Below are 20,847 nucleotides of genomic sequence, written 5' to 3' on the forward strand. Positions count from 1 at the left end.
CTTGAAGCTGTAAAACACTTGTATTACACTTATAAAACTCTTAAAAAATGCTTGTAAAAAGCTGCAAAAACGCTTTAAAAAATGCCCGAAAAATGCTAGTAAATCAGTATGCTCAAGTGTGAAAGGAGCCTAAAGGAAACAATGACTTGTAACATATTTTTCATGCACCTGAAATGTATTTACCTGATTTAAACTAAATAAAATTTGAAACCCCCTAAGTCTAACATACAGCTAACCTACAGTACAAACAACTTTACAGGGGAAGTACTGGCTCTAAGATGGTTACCCCTTGCAAACTAGATTCTGCTTAAGATCCTTCAATCAAAAACAAGACTTTGTTTTGAAGATTTTTCAGATTTCTGATTTCATTGTGAAATTGTATACTGCGAATCTATTATATACACTATATCTGCTTCATAAAAATATTTTCACTTCTGCTTAGTGCACAATTTAATCATTTTAAATACATCAATATATTAAAAAATATTATTAAAATATTGAAATAAATACTATATTGATGAAATATTGAGAAAACAATGTCCATATATTCAACACAATTGTACTTTTAAAAAAAAAAGAAAAAAGATTTATCAAACGTTTGCATATACAAAGTGCAAGTGAAATTAAAAATGTGTCTAATTTGAATTATTATTCTATAGTTGACATTCCAGCATATGTTTACACAATGGATCACACTGTTTAATGTAGAACCAAAGACATTGTTAGTGTAACACCATGACTGTAATGGACATTACCTGAGGATTAGACTTCACTTCAGTCTATCAAAAATATCTGTATTGCTACTAAAAATTTGTTAGAAAAAAAAACAAAGAAAACAAAAACAAATGTCACATAATACCAAAGCAGGAACTATGTCTTCTAAACTTACTGTACACAAAACAGTAGTTTTCGATAATATATTAAAATAGGTATCCTAATATATTTAGAATCAACATTAGACATTGGCCGCCCACCAAAGTCTTAATGATGTCTCTTGAGTGATTCTGTAAGCTGCGTTCTAGATGTTTTAGGGCCGGTTCACACAGGGGCGACCTGTCAGGTGACTTAGCCGCCTGACAAGTTGCGCTCAATGCATTGCAATGGAACCATTCTAATAGGAGAGACTTAAGTTGCTCCAACTTCGAAAAAGGTTCCTGTACTACTTTGGGGCGACTTCGGAGCGGCTTGCATTGACTTCTATACAGAAGTTGTTTTGCAAGCCACACTGAAGTCACACTGTACGGGGCGGCTTCAGAGTCGGATGACTTTGAAGCCACCCCTGTGTGAACTGGCACTTACCCATAAAATGACCACTATCACTGTGTCAGTTGTTAGCTCTTTTTAACTGGTATAGACTGGCAGTAACAGGCTACAATACAGCCGTCATTAATACAAAGTGCTTATTCCTAAGTGCTACTAACCAAAGTATAAGTACATGATGAATTTTGTTGGTACCTATAAGTTATAGCATTTAAGGTCAATGTCAATCTTTTTTTCTATTTTTCAATACAGTGGGAAGGGATTTGAACGCCTGCTGGGTTTTTACTACTATTTGGGGCTCTAATAGAGAGATTTAACTTCACCAATTATATATTCCTGTTCTGCTGGCAATAGTTTCACCAGACTAAAAGCATAGGTGTGCGCACAGGGTGTGCCAGCATAATCCCTATGTGTGACACGGATTCCCCTTGATTCCCATCCACCCCCCTCCTCCCCTATGTGCCTCATCCCCTGTATCAGGATGAAGAGAGGGCAGGAAAGAGGTCAGAAAAAATGCCATTTACTGGCCCCTTTCTTTTCTGAATGAACACAATGAGTGATCGGTACTGATGCAGGAGACAAAACGATTGACCACACTCCAACGATAAGGAAAATTGCTTTATTGGTATAAAAACATCCAACATGAAAAACCATCGAGGTTACAGCATCATGGCAGCACAGAGGGGAGCATGGTTGACAGGTTTCATGAATTTCTTCGCTTAGTCAAGATGACTAAGCGAAGAAATTAGTGAAACGCGCCAACCATGCTCTCCTCTGTGCTATCATGATGCTGTAACCTCAATGGTTTTTCATTTTGGATGTTTTTATACCAATAAAGCAATTTTCCTTATCCTTGGAGTGCGGTCAATTGTTTTGTCTCCTGCATCAGTTACCCAGATCATAGACTGAACCTGCACCTGATCATTAAGGAAGGTATTACCATCACCTGGTGTTACTCCCTGTTTGTTGTTTGATCGGTACTTATCACTCACTGTGTTCACACATAACTGAAGCATAATAAACTGTGTTTACTATGTTTCAGGTTGTGAATGAACAGGAAGCTGCTCAGCACCCTTTTGCTTCCGCCAACAAATGTTATATACTGGCTGCTGTAGCATACCCGTAAACATTGCAAGCCAACTGTCAACTTTCAGATAGATGTGATCTGGCAGATGTAAAACTGTCTGATCGTTTCCACAGACACCTCAAACGCCCCCCCCCCCCCCCCCCCCCCACAATGTTTCCCAGACTCTGCTGTCCTATCTTTTGGCCTGGAACCCACATAGCTGGTGAGGGAGGGAGACCATTGAGCATCCATTCACTGATCTCCTCTAGCAAGTAGTAGTAAGAACCTGGAAGAAAGAGGGATTTTGTCACTTCTAGGCTTTGGTGTCATTTTTCCTGGCTACTGTGGCCTATCTGTGCTCCATTAGCTTTAGTCAAGTGCCACGGGAGACATCTAATAGACCATTGATGTCTCATTAAACAGAATCTATTACTATATATAAGCTATCATATAGGGGGATATTGGTCCCCTATGTGATGGCAACAAAGTTAAGTAAGAAAAAAGTATAAAAAATAAAGGTAAGCACCTACCCCCCCCCCCCCCAAAACTATTTTGAGCATTCCCTGCCCCCTATGTACACCCACACATACATAAATGCATTTTTTTGGGCGGCGACTGTCCATTAAGCTACATGTTACATTTTGCCACACATGCCAGAGTGTATGTGGTGAAACTCTAAACTGAGAAAAAAAAAAATCTAAACTGATGATCTGTAAATGCCTTTAAAGCACTGCCTAAGGAGAAACTGTGGCACCATAATTCTCGCTGCTTCATGGGCATGCACAATTTTTAAGGTTTTACCCAAAAAATTAGGCAATGGGGTTTGTGTGCCCTACAATCAACTAGTGTATTTTTACGCAAAATTTTAGCTTAATAAACCCCTTCACTAATATCACGTGGCATAAAAAATTGTAACCACTAACATTTTTTTATCCAGGGTTTCTGCTTTATGAAAACATATGCTTTTAGGGAGGGGTTAACAAATTTTCAGGCCAAAAAGGTGCATAATAACATGTGTGCAAAAAATGAAAAAACTGCTGTGGCAGGAAAAAAAGGTAACGTTATCAGCAGGACAAGAAGTGAAGGTAACTCTCTGAGCCTGGATAACAGCAAAAATGTGACAGGGGTTCTAATCCTTCCCTGCTCTACATAAGAAAAAAGTTTTGGCTGGACATACACTTTGAGGATTCTCACTTATAGAATACCTATGCTCAGTAACCTCTTTGCCTGCAAAGGTCACTAACGGATTTGGGATGCTCTATGTACCTTTAAAGCATCACGCTGCTTCCACTGGAAGTGCTGGGGTATTAGTAATAATGCATAAGGAATCAAGTCATTGTTTTCTTGCACACTGGTCTGGGAGACAAATTGTAAGTAAGCTCCCATTAGACTGCTTTAGAATACATTGCCAGCTCAACTTTTTTTTTTGTGATCCGGTACAGTTTTAGAATTAGCACTCTCTAATTATTTAGGCCAGTATATGTGCTTCTGCTTAGAAAGACCTGTTAGTTATGATTGTTTATAACATGGGAACTGGCAAAACAGTAACCAAGTCTAATGATAATGAAGTCTACTGCAGTGATTCCTTATGGTCATTTCATATAAATCAATGAGGAAGATTCAGTCATTTCATTTTTATTCCTGACCATAACATTCTATTTTTCCCTTATTTAAAAAAACATCATATCAGCATAATAATAAACTAACCTAACTTCCAGTTGACTCTACCCAGTTAATGCAATGAATACTGTCAAGCTATGTATATGGAGTAATAAAAAATATTTTTTCCTAATCTAAATATGCAATGATATTTGTACCATGACGGCACTAATTATTGCCATGTTTACTGTTGACCCTTGTTAATGTGCACAAAGTACCATAGCTGTGTAAATGTGAGAGGGTTTTATTTACAATGCAATATGCCATTTTCAAAACTACTTATAAATTGATTAGTTAAAATGGCAGTTAAATAGTATAACATATAATAGGCTGAATTCACAAAGCTTTAACACAAGGATCTTTACTTTTAGCCACCTGACTGTAATTTTCACATCGCATTGAACTAAGCTGAAAATAACTGTCACATTTTTAAATATAAGATCCTTATCCTGCTGTGTTAGCTTTCTGAATTCAGCTTATTGTAAATTTAGAGGTTCATTTAACTAGAGTGTAAATAGGAAGTTGTGTGTCCTGCAGTGCTTTGGACTACTTTGCTGATCTACTCTGTTGTCTTATCTTGTCCTTCTGCCTAAACTGATTTTCAAACCTGGACCTAACTTCACCCATTGAAAAAGCATTTTTCCCAGTGTTCCTGGATGAAATTATAAATTATACGTTGTAAATTAACGAGGTCCTGAAGAGACTCTGGAAACAAATGCAGACGTGTATACAATACAATTTGAGGCAGTCAAAGAAAGCCCAGTACCCTACATTATGACTGAAAATTGCCATTCTTAATATAGAGACATTACATTGTCTCTGTAGTAAGCCATTGGGAGGCATTATAAGTTTGGTTATTATAATATTAGCCTGAGTTACTACTACTATTGCGTTACTTTTCAGCCAGTCATGTTGGTTTCTGGTTGGCACATGGATTCATATGGGGAAAACGAAAAAAAGAAACACAGTTTTGAATGGGTCCACAGGTAAGCTGGTGATGATCATAGTTTTGTTTCTTGGACTTCCTCCTCTGTCTCCTCCTGTAAGGCAGTGATTTTGGGGCGGGACTTCCTCTTGCTGGAGTTTCTACGGTGCAGTGGAAACAGTTTCAAGCGGTCAGATTGACTAATGGCCTGCTTGAAGAAGCTCTTTTCATTCATCAGTTTCTGAATAGAGTCATACTGTCGAACGGTATTCTCTTCTATTACCTAGACAGAAAATCAAAAATGTCAAGTACAAAATAGCTAAAGCTACACGGTCACGAATATTGGCAAATCATGCAAAGAACAATGGGTGTTTTGCATTAAAGGTAAAACTTTTTCTTTAGTTTTGGACAGAGTGGAGAGGGATGAAAACACTTGTCAGTTTTTATTGCTGTCTGTGCCCCCATTAAGGAGATCCCCCCTCTCTATTTGTTCTGTTTTTAATCATTATTCAAAGTGAAAGTAAAAGAAAATCCCAAATTTTGGGTTGTCCGCAGAAAATTAATGGATCTTCCAATGGGGAAACTAGTTCTGGTGATCTGGATCCCCCTAAATTGCAGGGATTTTCTCTCACTTCCTGTTTTGGTTATGGGACAGGATGTGAAGGTAAATCTTCCCTTGGGCACAGAAGGCAGAAAAATAACCAAAAGGGGTTATAACCCTCACTTTCTCTGTCTAAATAAAAAGAAATGTGCCTATAGTTTAACTTTAAAAGGGGAACTTTAGTTTTGAATAGGGTAGAGAAGGGTTAATTAAAGAAAAAATAAAACACCAAAGCGCTAAAGTCCTAAGAGTCAATAAGAGCATTTATAAAAATGACAAGATGAATCATGAAATCATGAGAATCATGAGATTGTTGTAAATGGAAAAATGTATATGTTAGAGAATATATATATACTCAATGATGAAAAGACAAGCAGTGTCTTGATATAACAAAGGAGGGGGTTAAACCAATATGGTGGATGTTTGTTTGCCGTGCTGCTCCATCAACCAGCGGGAAAACTGATAGCTATAAAGATAAAGCCCACTCAGAGCGAGGATCCTGGAGAGGCATGTGGATTCTTCCTGCCTCTCCAGGATCCTCGCTGTGAGCGGGCGGCTCTCGTTCAGCTTGTCGGTGGCTGCTGGCAGAGACAGAGACTGCTAGCTTGCCTTAGATCCAGCCTGAACTCAGGAGAGCCTTATACAGACGCGCTTATTTATACCAACACAATGTGAGTGTTTAGTGTTACTTTGTCAATTTCCATTTTTATCCAATAAACTGTGTTGTACTAGGAGCCAGTGTGCTGTCTTTTTTATCATTATCTTTAGAGCAGGGTTAAGACTGCTGTACATTTTTTTTCTCTTTTTTGCTCATATCTGATCTCTCTGATATTTGATATCCCTGATCTCTCTGTCATGATCCATGGCACAACTATCAACCCGTCCCTTCATGCCAAGGTTCTAGGAGTAATCCTGGACTCTGCTGATCTATCCTTAGGCCCCACACCCAATCACTGTTGCCACCTCAACCTTCACAACATCTCCAAAATACGTCCCTTTCTTACCAATGACATCACAAAGCTCTTGGTTCACTCCCTGGTCATCTCATGCCTCGACTACTGCAACTGCCTCCTTATTGGCTTACTTTCACATAGGATATCCCCCCTTCAGTCCATCATGAATGCTGCTGCCAGGCTCATCCACCTTACATAGTTACATAGTCACATAGTAGTTACATAGTAGGCGAGGTTGAAAAAACACAAGTCCAATCTATGTGTGTGATTTTATGTCAGTATTACATTGCATATCCCTGTATGTTGTGATCGTTCAGGTGCTTAATAGTTTTTTGAAATTATTGATGCTCACCGCTAAAAACAACGCTTGTGGAAGAGAATTCCACATCCTGGCCGCTCTTACAGTAAAGAACCCTCTACGCAGTTTAAGGTTAAACCTCTTTTATTCTAATTTTAATGAATGGCCGCGTGTCTTATTAAATTCCCTTTCGTGGAAAAGTTTTATTCCTATTGTGGGGTCACCAGTACAGTATTTGTACGTTGAAATCGTATCCCCTCTCAAGCGTCTCCTCTCCAGTTCAGTGCTCCAGTCCCTTTATTAGTTTTGTTGCCCTTCTCTGGACTCTCTCCAGTTCAAGCACATCCTTCCTAAAGGCCTGGTGCCCAGAACTGGACAGCATACTCCAGGTGCCGGCCGGACCAAAGTCTAACCAACCGCTCAGTGTCTGCTACCCCCTCTCTGTCAATCCCTCCATTGGCTCCAACGAATTAAATTCAAAATACTAACAACAACTTAAAAAGCCATCCACAATTCAGCACCCAGCTACATCACTAACCTAGTCTAAAAATACCAACCTAACCGTTCTCTTCATTCCTCCCAAGACCTCCTGCTCTCTAGCTCCCTCGTTACCACCTCCCATGCTCGCCTCCAGGACTTTTCTAGAGCCTCTCCCATCCTATGGAACTCCCTACCCCAATCTGTCTGATTATCTCTTACTCTGTTTGCTTTTAGACGATCCCTAAAAACCATCCTTTTCAGAGAAGCTAATCCTGCCTGTACTCAGACCAAATATTGTGGGGCTTGGTTGTAATGTGACCCTTGCACTGCTTGTGGTGCTCCACAGACACCCAGTGTACTGGTTTGTTAGCTGCAGAACACTTTACAGGTCCAGGGCTGTGGCACAGCCTCAGGTGTGACACTGTCCCTGATGGCTTCCTTGGGAATATGTCCACGGACCAGGTGAGCAATTCCTGGATTATATCATTAATCACTGAATTCTACATATGGCACTTTTCAGTGCATTAGTACTGTGCTTATTCACTGCCGAGCACTTTCAAGGTCTACATTTATGGTAAGTCATTTACATTTAGCCCTCCATGAGCATGACACACTATGCTTTTCTCCAGCTATCTTCTTTCTCCAAAACTTTCTGGAGAGTTTTTCCAAACACTGCAATAATGTACACAGGAGGGCACAAACGCCTAGTGCATTACTATAAATAACCATTAAAATCACATAACTAAGTTATACTCACAAAAGTAGCAATAAAATCAGGCTTATCATATACAATGCTCCAACTGGTGAGGCAGGTGACCCTACGGCCACGTGGTGGAAAGGCTTACGCATTTCGGGGGACAGACCCCCTTCCTCAGAGCTCTACCTCTAGTGTACATTTTTGCAGTGTTTTGAAGGATCGCTCAGTCGGAGGAGGGCTGCATCGCTGAAACCATGGCCTATCACAGTCCTGTTGTTTGGGGAAGTCCTGGGCTTGAGCGCTGGATGGTGTTTTTGTTTTCTCTGGAGAGTTTTCCTGACTGGTAAAATGTTGTCAGCAAGATAGAAAGTTAAGGGAAATTTTTCTATTGGAGGCCTGGATATCAGTAAAAAATCTAATAGGGGTTCTAATCATTACCCCTCTATCCAAAAAAAATATTAAGTTTTGGCCTGACATACACTTTAAGTTATATGTAGACAGGATAATCTTCAATCAATGTCAGTATATCCCTGCTTTGGCCAACACAAGAGAATACATACTAATTTAACAGTAAGAAAGGAAAATAAATATATTTTAGGCTGTAAGATCATGCCTGCATACTGTATCTGACTACGATCTATTGACAATGGCTTGCTTTCTTGCTTGGTTGCTCTAGAAGACAAATGCTTCCCGGGATCATCATTATCCTTTTTTCACCACTTGGTAAGTCACTGACCTAGAACATGCACATGTCAGTGGCGGAACTACCAGGGTGCGACTGGGCCCTGGTATTCCGCCACTGTAAGGGGGCACCAAGATCGCACGAAAGACTTCCGGTCTGGAGCCTGATGTAGCATTGCTGGTTCTCTCACCTCCGGCACTTGGCTCCAGTGACTGTCTCGCAGCTTGTGCAGGGTGTTTCTGTTTCTACACACTGCGATTACTCTGTACAGCAATCTCTCCCTCCCTTCCCCCCTTCCTCCCCACCTCCTGCCTCACACTAACACACAGACTGAAGCCCCCTCCCCCTCTTTCTCGGCTCTGATGTCACAGACAGGAGAAGGAGGGGAAGGAGAATGGACACAGCATCAACAGGAGGGGACATGCTGATCTGAGGTTTGTACTGAATCCGAATGCTCGGCTCTTGCAGGGGAAGGAGACACAGGGAAGGGGACTCAGACAACGGGCAGGTTGTCAAAGAAGAATATTTGCAGTGATTTGAGGGGGTGGGGGATAAGAGGCTGCTGTATGTGCTAGGGGGCACTTTGGGAGGGGAGAAAAGTTGTGGTGGGGGGGGTCAGATTTTTTTAGTCAACCCCCTTCTAGCACAATTTCTCTTCCCTCCCAAAGTGCCCCCAGCACATACAGCATCCACTTACCCCCCCCCCCCTCAAAATCACTGCAACTACTCTTCTTTGACAACTTGCCCCCTTCCTTCCTTCTTCAAAGACAAACTGGCTGCTATTGAGGGGACAATCGCAGTGTCTGGGATCCTGGGCACCTTGCTAGAGATTCAGGCCCCCCCCCCCGTCAGGCAAGTTATTGGAGCCAAGTGCTTGAACTTTTTTTCAGCATTGAGTTCCAGGACTCAGGGACGGTTCACACCATGAATCACACAGGAACACGCTGTGTGTTCCTTCGTAATTCACATGCCTTCCAGATGCTGTGAGGTTTCAGCCCTTTCATTTAAATATGCTGAAACTGTGTCAGTCTGCACCAAGAGCTGTGCATGCGCTACTTTACAAAATGCACAGCAACTGGATCGCATGGTACTTCTGATCATACATTCTGGTGCAGGCAAACACTGCTTTTGCGACCTTCATTTGGCCAGTCTTTAACCCCTTGGCACCAGCCGCACAAAAATATGCGGCCTCTTGGCGCCTGGGCCTTGGCGCAGAGAGGCTGCATATTTGCATGAATTGCGATCAGAGGTGATGTGCCGAGAGTGCACACCCTGAGCGCCCCCTTCCCAGTTACTGGCGTCTAACTGAAAGCTCGGATCACGTGACCGCCAGGAGGAACAGCGTGAAGAGGTTAAGTTGACACCGACTACAGATCGCTATGGCAGTGCATTTTGAATGCAGTGTGTGAAACGCACACAAAACGCAGGTTTCCCTCACAGCATTCTGGTAAAAACAGACCCTTAGTCTGGATACACAGGATTTAATTTGTATCTCAGGAAGGTCCCACCAAAACCAGGACAGTTGGGAAGTATGGATTTGTATTAGAAGGGGAAAGGATTTGTGTTTGGAGGGGGGTTGTACTGGGAAGGGGGATTTGGGTAGTAGGATTTGTGACAGAACTGAGGAGAGTACTTGTGCTGACATTGGGGGAAGAGGATGCATGCTGGGGAGGCCGGGGGGGGGGGGATTTGACCCAGGATGAGGGGGGGAGGTTGTGCTGGAAGGGAGGACCTGGAGGAGAGGATCTGTGCTAGAGGTGGGGAGAGGCTTTTTGTTAAGAGGGGAATTGGGTGGTGATGGAGTTGTTCCGGGGGGATTTGAAGAGATGCCCTTCACGTTGCACCCCATCACAAACACGGGCATAATGTGAAGCAGGTCCCAGTGCGGCTGTGGATAGTAGGGGTGGGGGGGTGCATTGTGGAGGGGAGAGGGGTGGCAGGTGGATGGTGGAGTGGAATAGCATCAAAAATCAAAATGCACCTTTGCCTGTGTAGACAAAAATTCTTACATCGGCTCTTTTGGTAGTGATAACTACCTCCTGACTTGCCCCACCAATCCCCACTGCTGCTAGCCCAATGCTGCCAGTCTGACCTTTCAACCTCCATCAGTGTCCCCAGTGTGAGCCACTTGTTGTCAGAGCTCTCCTGCTGCACCACTGCAGCTCATATTCCTGGGGTCAGCAACGGGTATGTTGGTTCTCCTTTCATGGGTGATCTGCTCATGGTCCGCTCACTGAGCCTGCCAGTAACATCTTGTTTAAAAGCCTTTCAGATGCTGAGAGTGCAGGTCTTACATGCCGGTAAAATCTATAACATTTATGGCAGTGTTTAAATACAGGTGGAACCACCAGGATCACAAAGGTTGCACTTGCAACTGGACCCTGCTGTTCTACCACCTTGGGGGGGCCCCAAGATGGCAGGATGAGAGAAAAGGGCCCCAGGCCCGGGACCAGAGGTCAGGGGGGCCCTTCATTGGTTTCTTGCACCGGGGCCCTGAAGGTTGTAGTTACGCCTCTGGCGCATGTATTTCTGGTGTTAGGACACCTAAAATGCATGAGTACCTTCAAAAGCAAGTCAGCAATGGCGGCTTTCATTTTTCTAACAGAGCCCATTAGGCTATCTAGAACAGTCTTTGTGGACGAAAGGCTCCAGATTGAACAGCATTGTCAGAAAAAGATGTTCTATCCAATATTTGCCACAAAATATTTGGACACCAGGATCCTAGAGCATGCTGGGAAATAAATCCTTGTTAAAAACCATCCTTTCTGAAAAAATTTGTCTTTCTGACACAACCTACCAGGAAGAACTGACATTCCAGCATGGCTTCCAGCCTATGCTCAGATAGGATGACAGTACAGTTTGCAAATGAATGCTTCAGAGTTTTCCTAATGATCTGAAACGTTCTGAAATGACAAATTAAACAAATCATGAATTAACCAGCAATTACATAATCCAAAAAGTGAGCAAAGAAATTGTATTGTATTTGGAAACATACATGGGATCCAGGTGAGCACTGGGTTCATCCAGCAGGAGAATTTTCGCTTTGCTAAGAACTGATCTGGCCAGACATACGAGCTGCTTGTGGCCATGACTAAGAACGCATCCACCATCGAGAAGGACAAAATCCAACTGACCTGGAAACTGCTCAATGATCGACTTCAAACCAACCTGTGGAAAAATTCCAAACACATTCATAAAAACTTGACATTGTTCTACCTGGTCTAGACTGGTATACAGAACACAAGATTAGGACCATGTCTCTGCTAGTGAAATCCTTTTTTCATTCAATCTTTCTAAATTTAAAGGGGGGAAACATAGAGCTTGACTTACTAAATGCGAATAGACTGTTCACTTTGCAAGGCAAATTGCACTTTGCAAGGAATATTCCCCAGAGCTTAGTGAATATAGTACAGTTTCACTTTGCAAAGAATACCTAATCACGTGCAAGGAAAATAAAAGAAACTATTTGCAAAGAATACCTAATTACATGCAAGGGAAATAAAATAAACTATTTGCAAAAAATATCTAATCACATGCAAGGGGAAAAAAGGTCTATGGCCATGTCCCTCTTAGCCACTGGTCCTGCAACCACCCATGTAGGTCACCTAGCTTCCCAGCCTTGCTCTCATGTCACTGAACAACTGTTATGCTTATAGGTGTTCCTTTCTACCAAAATGTTTATCCGACCACAATACAACCCTGTCTAGGCACAAGGTGGCAGCATTGTATGGAAAATAATTTCACTGTGCATAGTTATACTCCTTAGCACACAGAAACAGAAGATTGACAGCAGAAAAAGAACAAGTGGTTCATCGCGTCCGCCCCTTTCCAAACTTTTTTTTTTTTTTGTTCTTTTATTTCTTTTTTTAAGCATTTTCGTTTAAATATAGATCTATATTTGTCCCAAGAATTATTCACTTACTGTTGACTGACTCACTACCTCTGCTAGAAGTCTGTTCCAAGCATCAACTACTCTTTTGATAAAATAATACTTTCTAAAGTAAGATTTGAATATTCTTGCACTAAAACTCTTTTCTGTGTAAATAGGAAATTGCTAAATTGAAACATATTTGTGTCTGGGGTAATCCATAGGTCTATTTCTAAAATATTTGCATAGCAATCTGTCCAGCAAATCTGCATGTATATTTGTTCCATGCAAATAGCCAAAACAAATGCCCTTTATAATGATTGTAAAGGCTCATTTTTTTTTTTTTTTTTAAATAACAAGCAAGTTATACATACCTGTTCTGTGCAATGGCTTTGCACAGAGCAGCCATGCTCTGTGCATGGGGTCCACCCCGCCAGCGCTCCTGGCTTCCCACCCTGCCGAGTGCCCCCATAGCAAGGGCATTCGTGCATTCTCGCTCCCAAGCCCTGTGCGTCTTCCCTCATCGCTGGCTGTGATTGACAGCAGCCATAGTCAATTTAATCCGCTGCTGTATCAGAGGCAATGCGCGGCGCGCGCGGGGGGGTGTACTGAGAGAGCCTAGGCTCTCCTGCACATTGCTGGATTGAGATCTGGCTCAGATATGGATTTGGGTGGGGGGAGCTGCATGCAAAAGCTTTTTTTACCTTACTTCATAGAATGCAGTAAAGTTGAAAAAACTTCTGTCTTTACAAACACTTTAAGCCTTTTGACGAATGCTGTTTTATTTTAGACAGTAGTAGAATACTACATTATGACCACTAGAGGGAGCTGAGGAGCATAGGAAATACATATGTCTTTGTAACAAGAGATAGAATGTAACCGTTTAAAAGAACGCTAGAGGGAAATAGTAAATAGATGTAACCATTGGTTACCCAATTCACACAGAACAAATGTACATGCAGATTCCCTGGACAAATGGTTATGTATTTTTATGAATAGTCCCCTAATGCCTGGTACACACAATGAGATTATCGGACAAATGACTGAGTTTACTAAAGTTACGAAAATTCTCGTATGACAGAATAAAAATTTGGAAGCGATGTAATGTTTTATAGTGTATTTGTATTGAATTTTCGAACAACAACTGTGCTGATTAAACGAAAATCGTACGATCCGGTATCGCATGAGAAAATTTTTCGTACTTGTTCCATCAAGTAGCTTTGCACGAATTGTTGTGATCGGCACTCGAAAGCTCGATCAGATTATCATAGATCGATTTGAAAGCGGCATTATTCGTACGATTGTTTGATCGTATAAGTTTACAGGAAGGCAATTGATGTTAGAGTTACATGGCGGATTAAAGGGAGGGTTAGTGTTAGGGTTACAGGGGTGCTTAATGTTTGTGAAGCTTAAGGCCCGTACACACGCTTTGATTTTCGAACGTCGATTGTGTTACGACGACCGATCATCCACAAATCTTACCGTTAGTACGGTGCTTTCGACAGCCGATTTAACTTTTTCGTCAGACAAAACCAGGATGTGCAGACTATAAAATTTTTGTCGGATGTGACCTCAACGTTTGATTTGTGTTTCATTAGTATGGTTTTCGTACGAAAAAAATCCTAAGAGCAAGACTATGTTATGTCACTTCTAAAGTTGTATTCTGCCAAATGAAAATTCTCGTATTGTTAGTAACCTCTTCACTTTCGACATGAGACTAGCATGCCACAAAAATCAGATGTTCTGTCGTCCGAAAATCAAAGCATGTGTACGAGGCTTTAGGGTTACATGAAAGTTTAGTTTAGTGTGAGGATTAGTGTAAGGCCTCATGCACACTGAACGTTTTTACAGCTGCTGTTTTTGGCTTCAGGCGTTTTTTCCTGCAGCCAGCAAACTTTCCATGCATGTTATCATATGTGTCCATGCACACATAGGCTGTTATTAGTGTTTTTTGGCAGGGACGCTTTCTGGCTGGAAAAAAAACTCCAGAACTAGTGGGTTTTAAGAATAATTTTTTCAGCTGTGATAAAACTCTGATAAAAGCTGAAAAACACTGAAAAAGCTAAAAAAACTTGGCTATTTGGCGCTTATCAGCGTTTTTGAGCCATAAGCTTTTGTGGGAGTATAGTTTTGCTAAAAAAAGCTAAAAAATAACAAAAAGCTACTGCAAAAACGCTGCAAAACTCATTCTACAGTTACAGCTTTCTACAGCTAATGGTACTGGCGTTTTTTATAATGTCCAGTGTGCATGAGACCTTAGGGTTAGAGGGAAGCTGCATGTGAGGGTTACAGGGAAGCCTGGCAATGGTAGGGTTACTGTTAACACCATCAGTGGAAGATAAAGCTTCCACTTACCTTAATGCAATCACTCCCTTGCTGGGCCAAAATGCTACTGAGTCTCATCTCCCTGGTCTGGTTAGCCAGAGAGTGACTCTATTACAAGTAAGTGGTCAGTAGGGATGAGCTTCGTGTTCAAATCGAACACATGTTTGCAACATATGTCTCAAGCGTATCTCTCGTGGCCAAAACATCTCCCGCTTGGGCACCACATGCTTGACCAGACATATATTGACCTGCCATGCAATTCGTTGGCAAGCGTACCTAAAAGACCCACACCAAAGAACAAAGAGGACCTCTCCTTGCTCCTCATCAGCCGGGATCTCCAACCCCACTATACCTTCAGTCCTCTCTGAGACCTGCACTGAGAGGAATGAAGGTGTAGAATTAGGTGTGTCACAGCCAAGTACTTGGGGGCAATCTGCTATCGGTACACCGACGTCAAATTGTACCATTCAAATTTCCCTGCCCCAGCTGCTGCACCGCTGAAAGAAGTTCGCTCCCAGCCATCCACATGCCCAGCGGTTGAATGCTAGCTTGGCTAAATTGCTAGCACTTCAACTGCTGCCTTTTCAGTTGGTAGACACTGCCCCCTTCCGTGAGATTGTGGAATGTGCGCTTCCTCAGTGGCAGGTTCCCAAATGCCACTTTTTCTCACGGAAGGCGATTCTGCCTCTCTACCGGCATGTGGAAGGCAATGTCTTGGCCTCGCTGAACAGGGCGGTCAGCGGTAAGGTGCATATTACCGCTGACTCATGGTCCAGCAGGCATGGACAAGGACGTTACCTATCTTTCACCGCGCACTGGGTGACTCTTCTGGCAGCTGGGAAGGATGCAGGACAGCGTGCAGTAGTGTTGGAGGTTGTTCTGCCACCATGCCTCCAAAATACTACCCTCCTCTTCTTCCTCCATGGCCTCTTTCTGGGCTACGCAAGCTCGCAGGCCAAAAGACGCCATGCGGTGCTTCAGCTGGTGTGCTTGGGGGACAGGAGCCACACTGGGGCAGAGATTCTGTCAGCTCTGCAGGGGCAGGTTCAGAGGTGGTTGACGCCACGCCAGCTTAAGGCAGGTATGGTGGTTTGCGACAATGGCACCAACCTCCTCTCCCCCCTCCGACAGGGACAACTGACCCATGTGCCCTGTTTGGCTCACAACCTTAACTTGGTGGTGCAGCGGTTCTTGGGCAGGTACCCGGGCTTACAGGATGTCCTGAGGCAGGCCAGGAAAGTCTGTGTGCATTTCCGCAGGTCATATAATGCCAGTGCTTAGCTGGCTGACCTCCAAAAGGAATTTAACCTGTCCAAGAATCGCCTAATCTGTGACATGCCCACCAGGTGGAACTCAACGTTGGCCATGCTGCAGCAGCTGCACACGCAGCAGAGGGCCATCAATGAGTACCTATGCGACTATGGCACCAGGACAGGGGAGCTTGTTTTTTTTTCCCCATGCCAGTTGGCCATGATCAGGGATGCATGCACTGTCCTGTCACCATTTGAGGAGGCCACGAGGATGGTGAGCAATGACAGTGCATGCATCAGTGACACTGTCCCCCTTGTCCACCTGTTGGAGCACACGCTGCGTGGTAATAATGGACAGGGCACTTGAGGCAGAACAGAGGCAGGAAGAGGAGGACTTCCTTAGCTCTCAAGGCCCCCTTTATCCAGACAATGTTCCTGCGTGCCCGCCGATCACACAAGAAGAGGACGAGGAGGAGGAGGAGGAGGAGGAGGAAGAGGAGGATTGTGTCAGCATGGAGGTGGAGCCTGGCACTCAGCATCAGCAGCAGTCTTTAAGGGATCATTTACAGTCCCAAGAAACCCATGGACTTGTACGTGGCTAGGATGAGGTGGCTGCGGATCATGTCGTCCTTAGTGACCCAGAGGACTCTGGACCGAATGCCTCAGCAAACCTATGCTGCATGGCCTCCCTGATCCTGCAAAGCCTGCGGAAGAATCCTCGTATTCATGGTATCAAGGAGAGGGATCAATACTGGCTTGCAACCCTCCTTGATCCACGTTACAAGGGTAAGGTTGCGGACCTTATCTTGCCATCACAGAGGGAGCAGAGGATGAAACATCTTCGGGAGGCCTTGCAGAAAGGTCTGTGCAACGCGTTCCCAGAGACTGGGAGGTTACAAACGCCTGTTCCTGGACAATGTGTTGCTGAGGCTTCGGTCAGTCAAAGAAGGAGCGGTGGAGAAGGTGGCCGTCTGACCGATGCGTTCAGACAATTTTTTAGTCCGCAGCACCAAGGTATGATCGGTTCCAGCAACCATCGCCAGCGTCTGTTTTAGATGGTGCAGGAATACCTAGGGGCAAGATCTGACTTGGACACCTTTCCCACCAAAAATCCTCTGGGTTACTGGGTCTTCAGGATGGATCACTGGCTAGAACTTGCACAATATGCAATTGAGCTACTGGCCTGTCCTGCATCCAGCGTTTTTTCGGAATGCACATTCAGTGCTGCTGGAGGTTTTGTAACCGATCACAGGGTGCGCCTGTCCACCGACTCGGTCGATCGACTGACCTTCATAAAAATGAATCAGTCTTGGATCACCACCAGCTACCAAGCACCTGATGCTGATGTAACCGAATAATTTTTTTTGAAATGTCAGATCCCTTCAAGACTGCCTATGCTGATGCTAAGTGACTATCCTGTTATGCTGAGTAACTATCCTCTTCCTCCTCAATGATCATGCTGATAGCTTGTAAGGATATTTTTGGTTCTGGGCGCCGCCGCCAGTGGCTAAGGCCCAATTTTTCAGCCCCTGTTTAACAGGGGCATGTAATTACAATTTTTGATGCAATATTTTGCAAGGAGGGTTCGTTGCTGCACTCAACTAGAGTATTTGTGAGGGGCTGCAGTGTTGTGGCACCAGCACCAGTGCCTAAGGCCCAATTTTTAAGCTCCTGTTTAACAGGGGCATGTAATTACAATTTTTGATGCAATACTTTGCAGCAGGGCTTGTTCCTGCGCTCCAACTAGAGTATCTGTGAGGGGTTGCAGTGTTGTGGCACCAGTGCCTAAGGCCCAATTTTTCAGCCCCTGTTTAACAGGGGCGTGTAATTACAATTTTTGATGCAATACTTTGCAGCAGGGCTCGTTCCTGCGCTCCAACTAGAGTATCTGTGAGGGCTTGCAGTGTTGTGGCACGAGCATCAGTGCCTAAGGCCCAATTTTTCAGCCCCTGTTTAACAGGGGCGTGTAATTACAATTTTTGATGCAATATTTTACAGGAGGGCTCATTCCTGCGCTCCAACTAGAGTATCTGTGAGGGGTTGCAGTCTTGTGGCACCAGTGCCTAAGGCCCAATTTTTCTGCCCCTGTTCAACAGGAACATGGAATTACAATTCTTGATCTAATATTTCACAGCAGGGCCGTTTCTGCACCCACCAAGAGTAACTGTGAGGACTTACAGTGTTGTGGCACCAGCACCACCACCACCAAAGGCCCAATTTTTCTGCCCCTGTTCAACAGGTGCATGTAATTACAATTCCTGATCTAATATTTCACAGCAGGGCCCGTTCCTGCTCCCACCAAGAGTAACTGCGAGGGCTTACAGTGTTGTGGCAACACCAACACCTAAGGCCTCAATTTCTATATAGGGCAGGCCCCTACTTTCAAACATCCAACTTACAAATGACTCCTACTTGCAAACGGAAGGAGGCAACAAGAAGTGAGAGGAAATCTACCCCTAGGAAGGGAAATTCTCTTCTGTAATGCCCCGTACACACGGTCAGACTTTGTTCGGACATTCCGACATCAAAATCCTAGGATTTTTTCCGACGGATGTTGGCTCAAACTTGTCTTGCATACACACGGTCACACAAAGTTGTCGGAAAATCCGATCGTTCTAAACGCGGTGACGTAAAACACGTACGTCGGGACTATAAACGGGGCAGTGGCCAATAGCTTTCATCTCTTTATTTATTCTGAGCATGCGTGGCACTCTGTCCGTCGGATTTGTGTACACACGATCGGAATTTCCGACAACGGATTTTGTTGTTGGAAAATTTTATATCCTGCTCTCAAACTTTTTGTGTCGGAAAATCCGATGGAAAATGTGTGATGGAACCTACACACGGTCGGAATTTCCGACAACAAGGTCCTATCACACATTTTCCGTTGGAAAATCCGACCGTGTGTACGGGGCATTAGAGTTAATATGGGAAAAACGTGTCTCCTTTCCATTGATGCTTTATCACCAATCCTTGTTTCATTAAAAACCCCAAATTGTCAAAAAACATTTGTCATTGGGACAGAAAGTGAGGTAAAATCTTCTGAAGAGGTGCACAGACAGCAAAACAAATGTCACAGGGGTGATAACCGTTCCCTATGTTTTCCAAAAAGCTTAAAAATAGATTTTTTGGCTGGAGCTATACTTTAAAAATGTACCAGTTCAAAATTACAAACAGATTCTACTTAACAACAAACCTATAGTCCCTGTCTTGTTTGCACCGCCTGTATACTGCTGTTCAGAGGGCCTGGGGTCCCACGCAGGGCTGATCCTAGGCGGGTGCACGGGGTGCAGTTCACCCAGGCGCCACAGAGGTGGGGGCGCTCAAGCGCCAGAGTGCTCCCCTCCCTCCTCCTGCTCTTCTTGGTGTCCACAGGCCGCTCTCTCCGCCGGCGCTGTGTTTCCTGCTTAAGCTCCATCCTCCTGTCAGAGGAGATCGGAGAGGCTCTCTCTGTTCGGAGAGAGACCTGCGCAGTGAGGTAGTTGGGGGGCGGGGCGGTCCGTGCCGCGCGGCGCGACGTACAGTGCCTGTCTGTCATTTATTTTTCTCCTCTCAGTCACGATCTTCTCCACCCGGGTGGCGCGGCTGCACGCCCGGGTGGGGTTTGTCCTGGGGGGGTCTGTGGGGGGACTCAGAGAGTCTGTACTAATAGAGGAGGGGGGGGTTGTGGGGGGGTCTGTACTAAATTAGTACAGACTCCCCCCCCAAACCCCCCCTCCTCTATTGGTACAGACCCCCCCCCACAAACCCCCCCTCCTCTATTAGTACTACTAATAGAGAAGGGGGGGTTGTGGGGGGGTCTGTACTAATAGAGGAGGGGGGGTTTGTGGGGGTAGTCTGTACCAATAGAGGAGGGGGGTTTGTGGGGGGGGAGTCTGTACTAATGGAGGGGGGGTAGTTTGTCCTGAAGGGGGTCTGTACTAATGGGGGGGTTAGTTTATCGGGGGTCTGTACTAATGGAGGGGGGTTTGTCCTGAGGGGGGGTCTGTACTTATGGAGGGGGAGTCTGTACTAATGGAGGGGGGTGGTTTTTGGGGGGGTCTACTCTGTACTAATGGAGGGGGGGTGGTTGGTGGGGGGATCTGTACTAATGGAGGGGGGGTGGTTTGTCCTGAGGGGGGTCTGTACTAATGGGGGGGTGGTTTGTCGGGAGGTCTGTACTAATGGAGCGGGGAGGTTTGTCCTGAGGGGGGTCTGTACTAATGGGGGGTGGTTTATGGGGGGTCTGTACTAATGGAGGGGGTGGTTTGTGTGGGGGGGTTGTACTAATGGAAGGGGGTAGTTTGTCCTGAGGGGGGGTCTGTACTAATGGGGGGTGGTTTGTCGGGAGGTCTGTACTAATGGAGGGGGGAGGTTTGTCCTGAGGGGGGTCTGTACTAATGGAGGGGGGGTGGTTGGTGGGGGGATCTGTACTAATGGAGGGGGGGTGGTTTGTCCTGAGGGGGGTCTGTACTAATGGGGGAGTGGTTTGTCGGGAGGTCTGTACTAATGGAGCGGGGAGGTTTGTCCTGAGGGGGGGTCTGTACTAATGGGGGGGTGGTTTATGGGGGGTCTGTACTAATGGAGGGGGTGGTTTGTGTGTGGGGGGTTGTACTAATGGAAGGGGGTAGTTTGTCCTGGGGGGGGTCTGTACTAATGGGGGGTGGTTTGTCGGGAGGTCTGTACTAATGGAGGGGGGAGGTTTGTCCTGAGGGGGGGTCTGTACTAATGGAGAGGGGGTCTGTACTAATGGAGAGGGGGTCTGTCCTGGGGGGTCTGTACTAATGGAGGGGGGTCTGTACTA

At 44.6% G+C, this 20,847-nt stretch overlaps 1 protein-coding gene across 1 annotated transcript in view; it reads right to left on the bottom strand.

Moving 5' to 3' along the window:
• Positions 1 to 2,478: 2,478 nt before the first annotated feature.
• The window catches only part of CFTR (CF transmembrane conductance regulator), a 239,940-nt gene continuing 221,571 nt past the window's right edge, over positions 2,479 to 20,847 (bottom strand). The window contains exons 25-27 of the mRNA XM_073619828.1: positions 11,617 to 11,789; positions 11,419 to 11,524; positions 2,479 to 5,193 (exon numbers count right to left, since the gene is read on the bottom strand). Coding sequence (XP_073475929.1) covers positions 4,987 to 5,193; positions 11,419 to 11,524; positions 11,617 to 11,789 — 486 coding nt within the window. The 3' untranslated portion in view covers positions 2,479 to 4,986. The remainder of the gene's footprint in view (positions 5,194 to 11,418; positions 11,525 to 11,616; positions 11,790 to 20,847) is intronic.

Source organism: Aquarana catesbeiana, linkage group LG03, assembly GCF_042186555.1.
Source record: "Aquarana catesbeiana isolate 2022-GZ linkage group LG03, ASM4218655v1, whole genome shotgun sequence".
Lineage (NCBI taxonomy): Eukaryota > Metazoa > Chordata > Amphibia > Anura > Ranidae > Aquarana > Aquarana catesbeiana.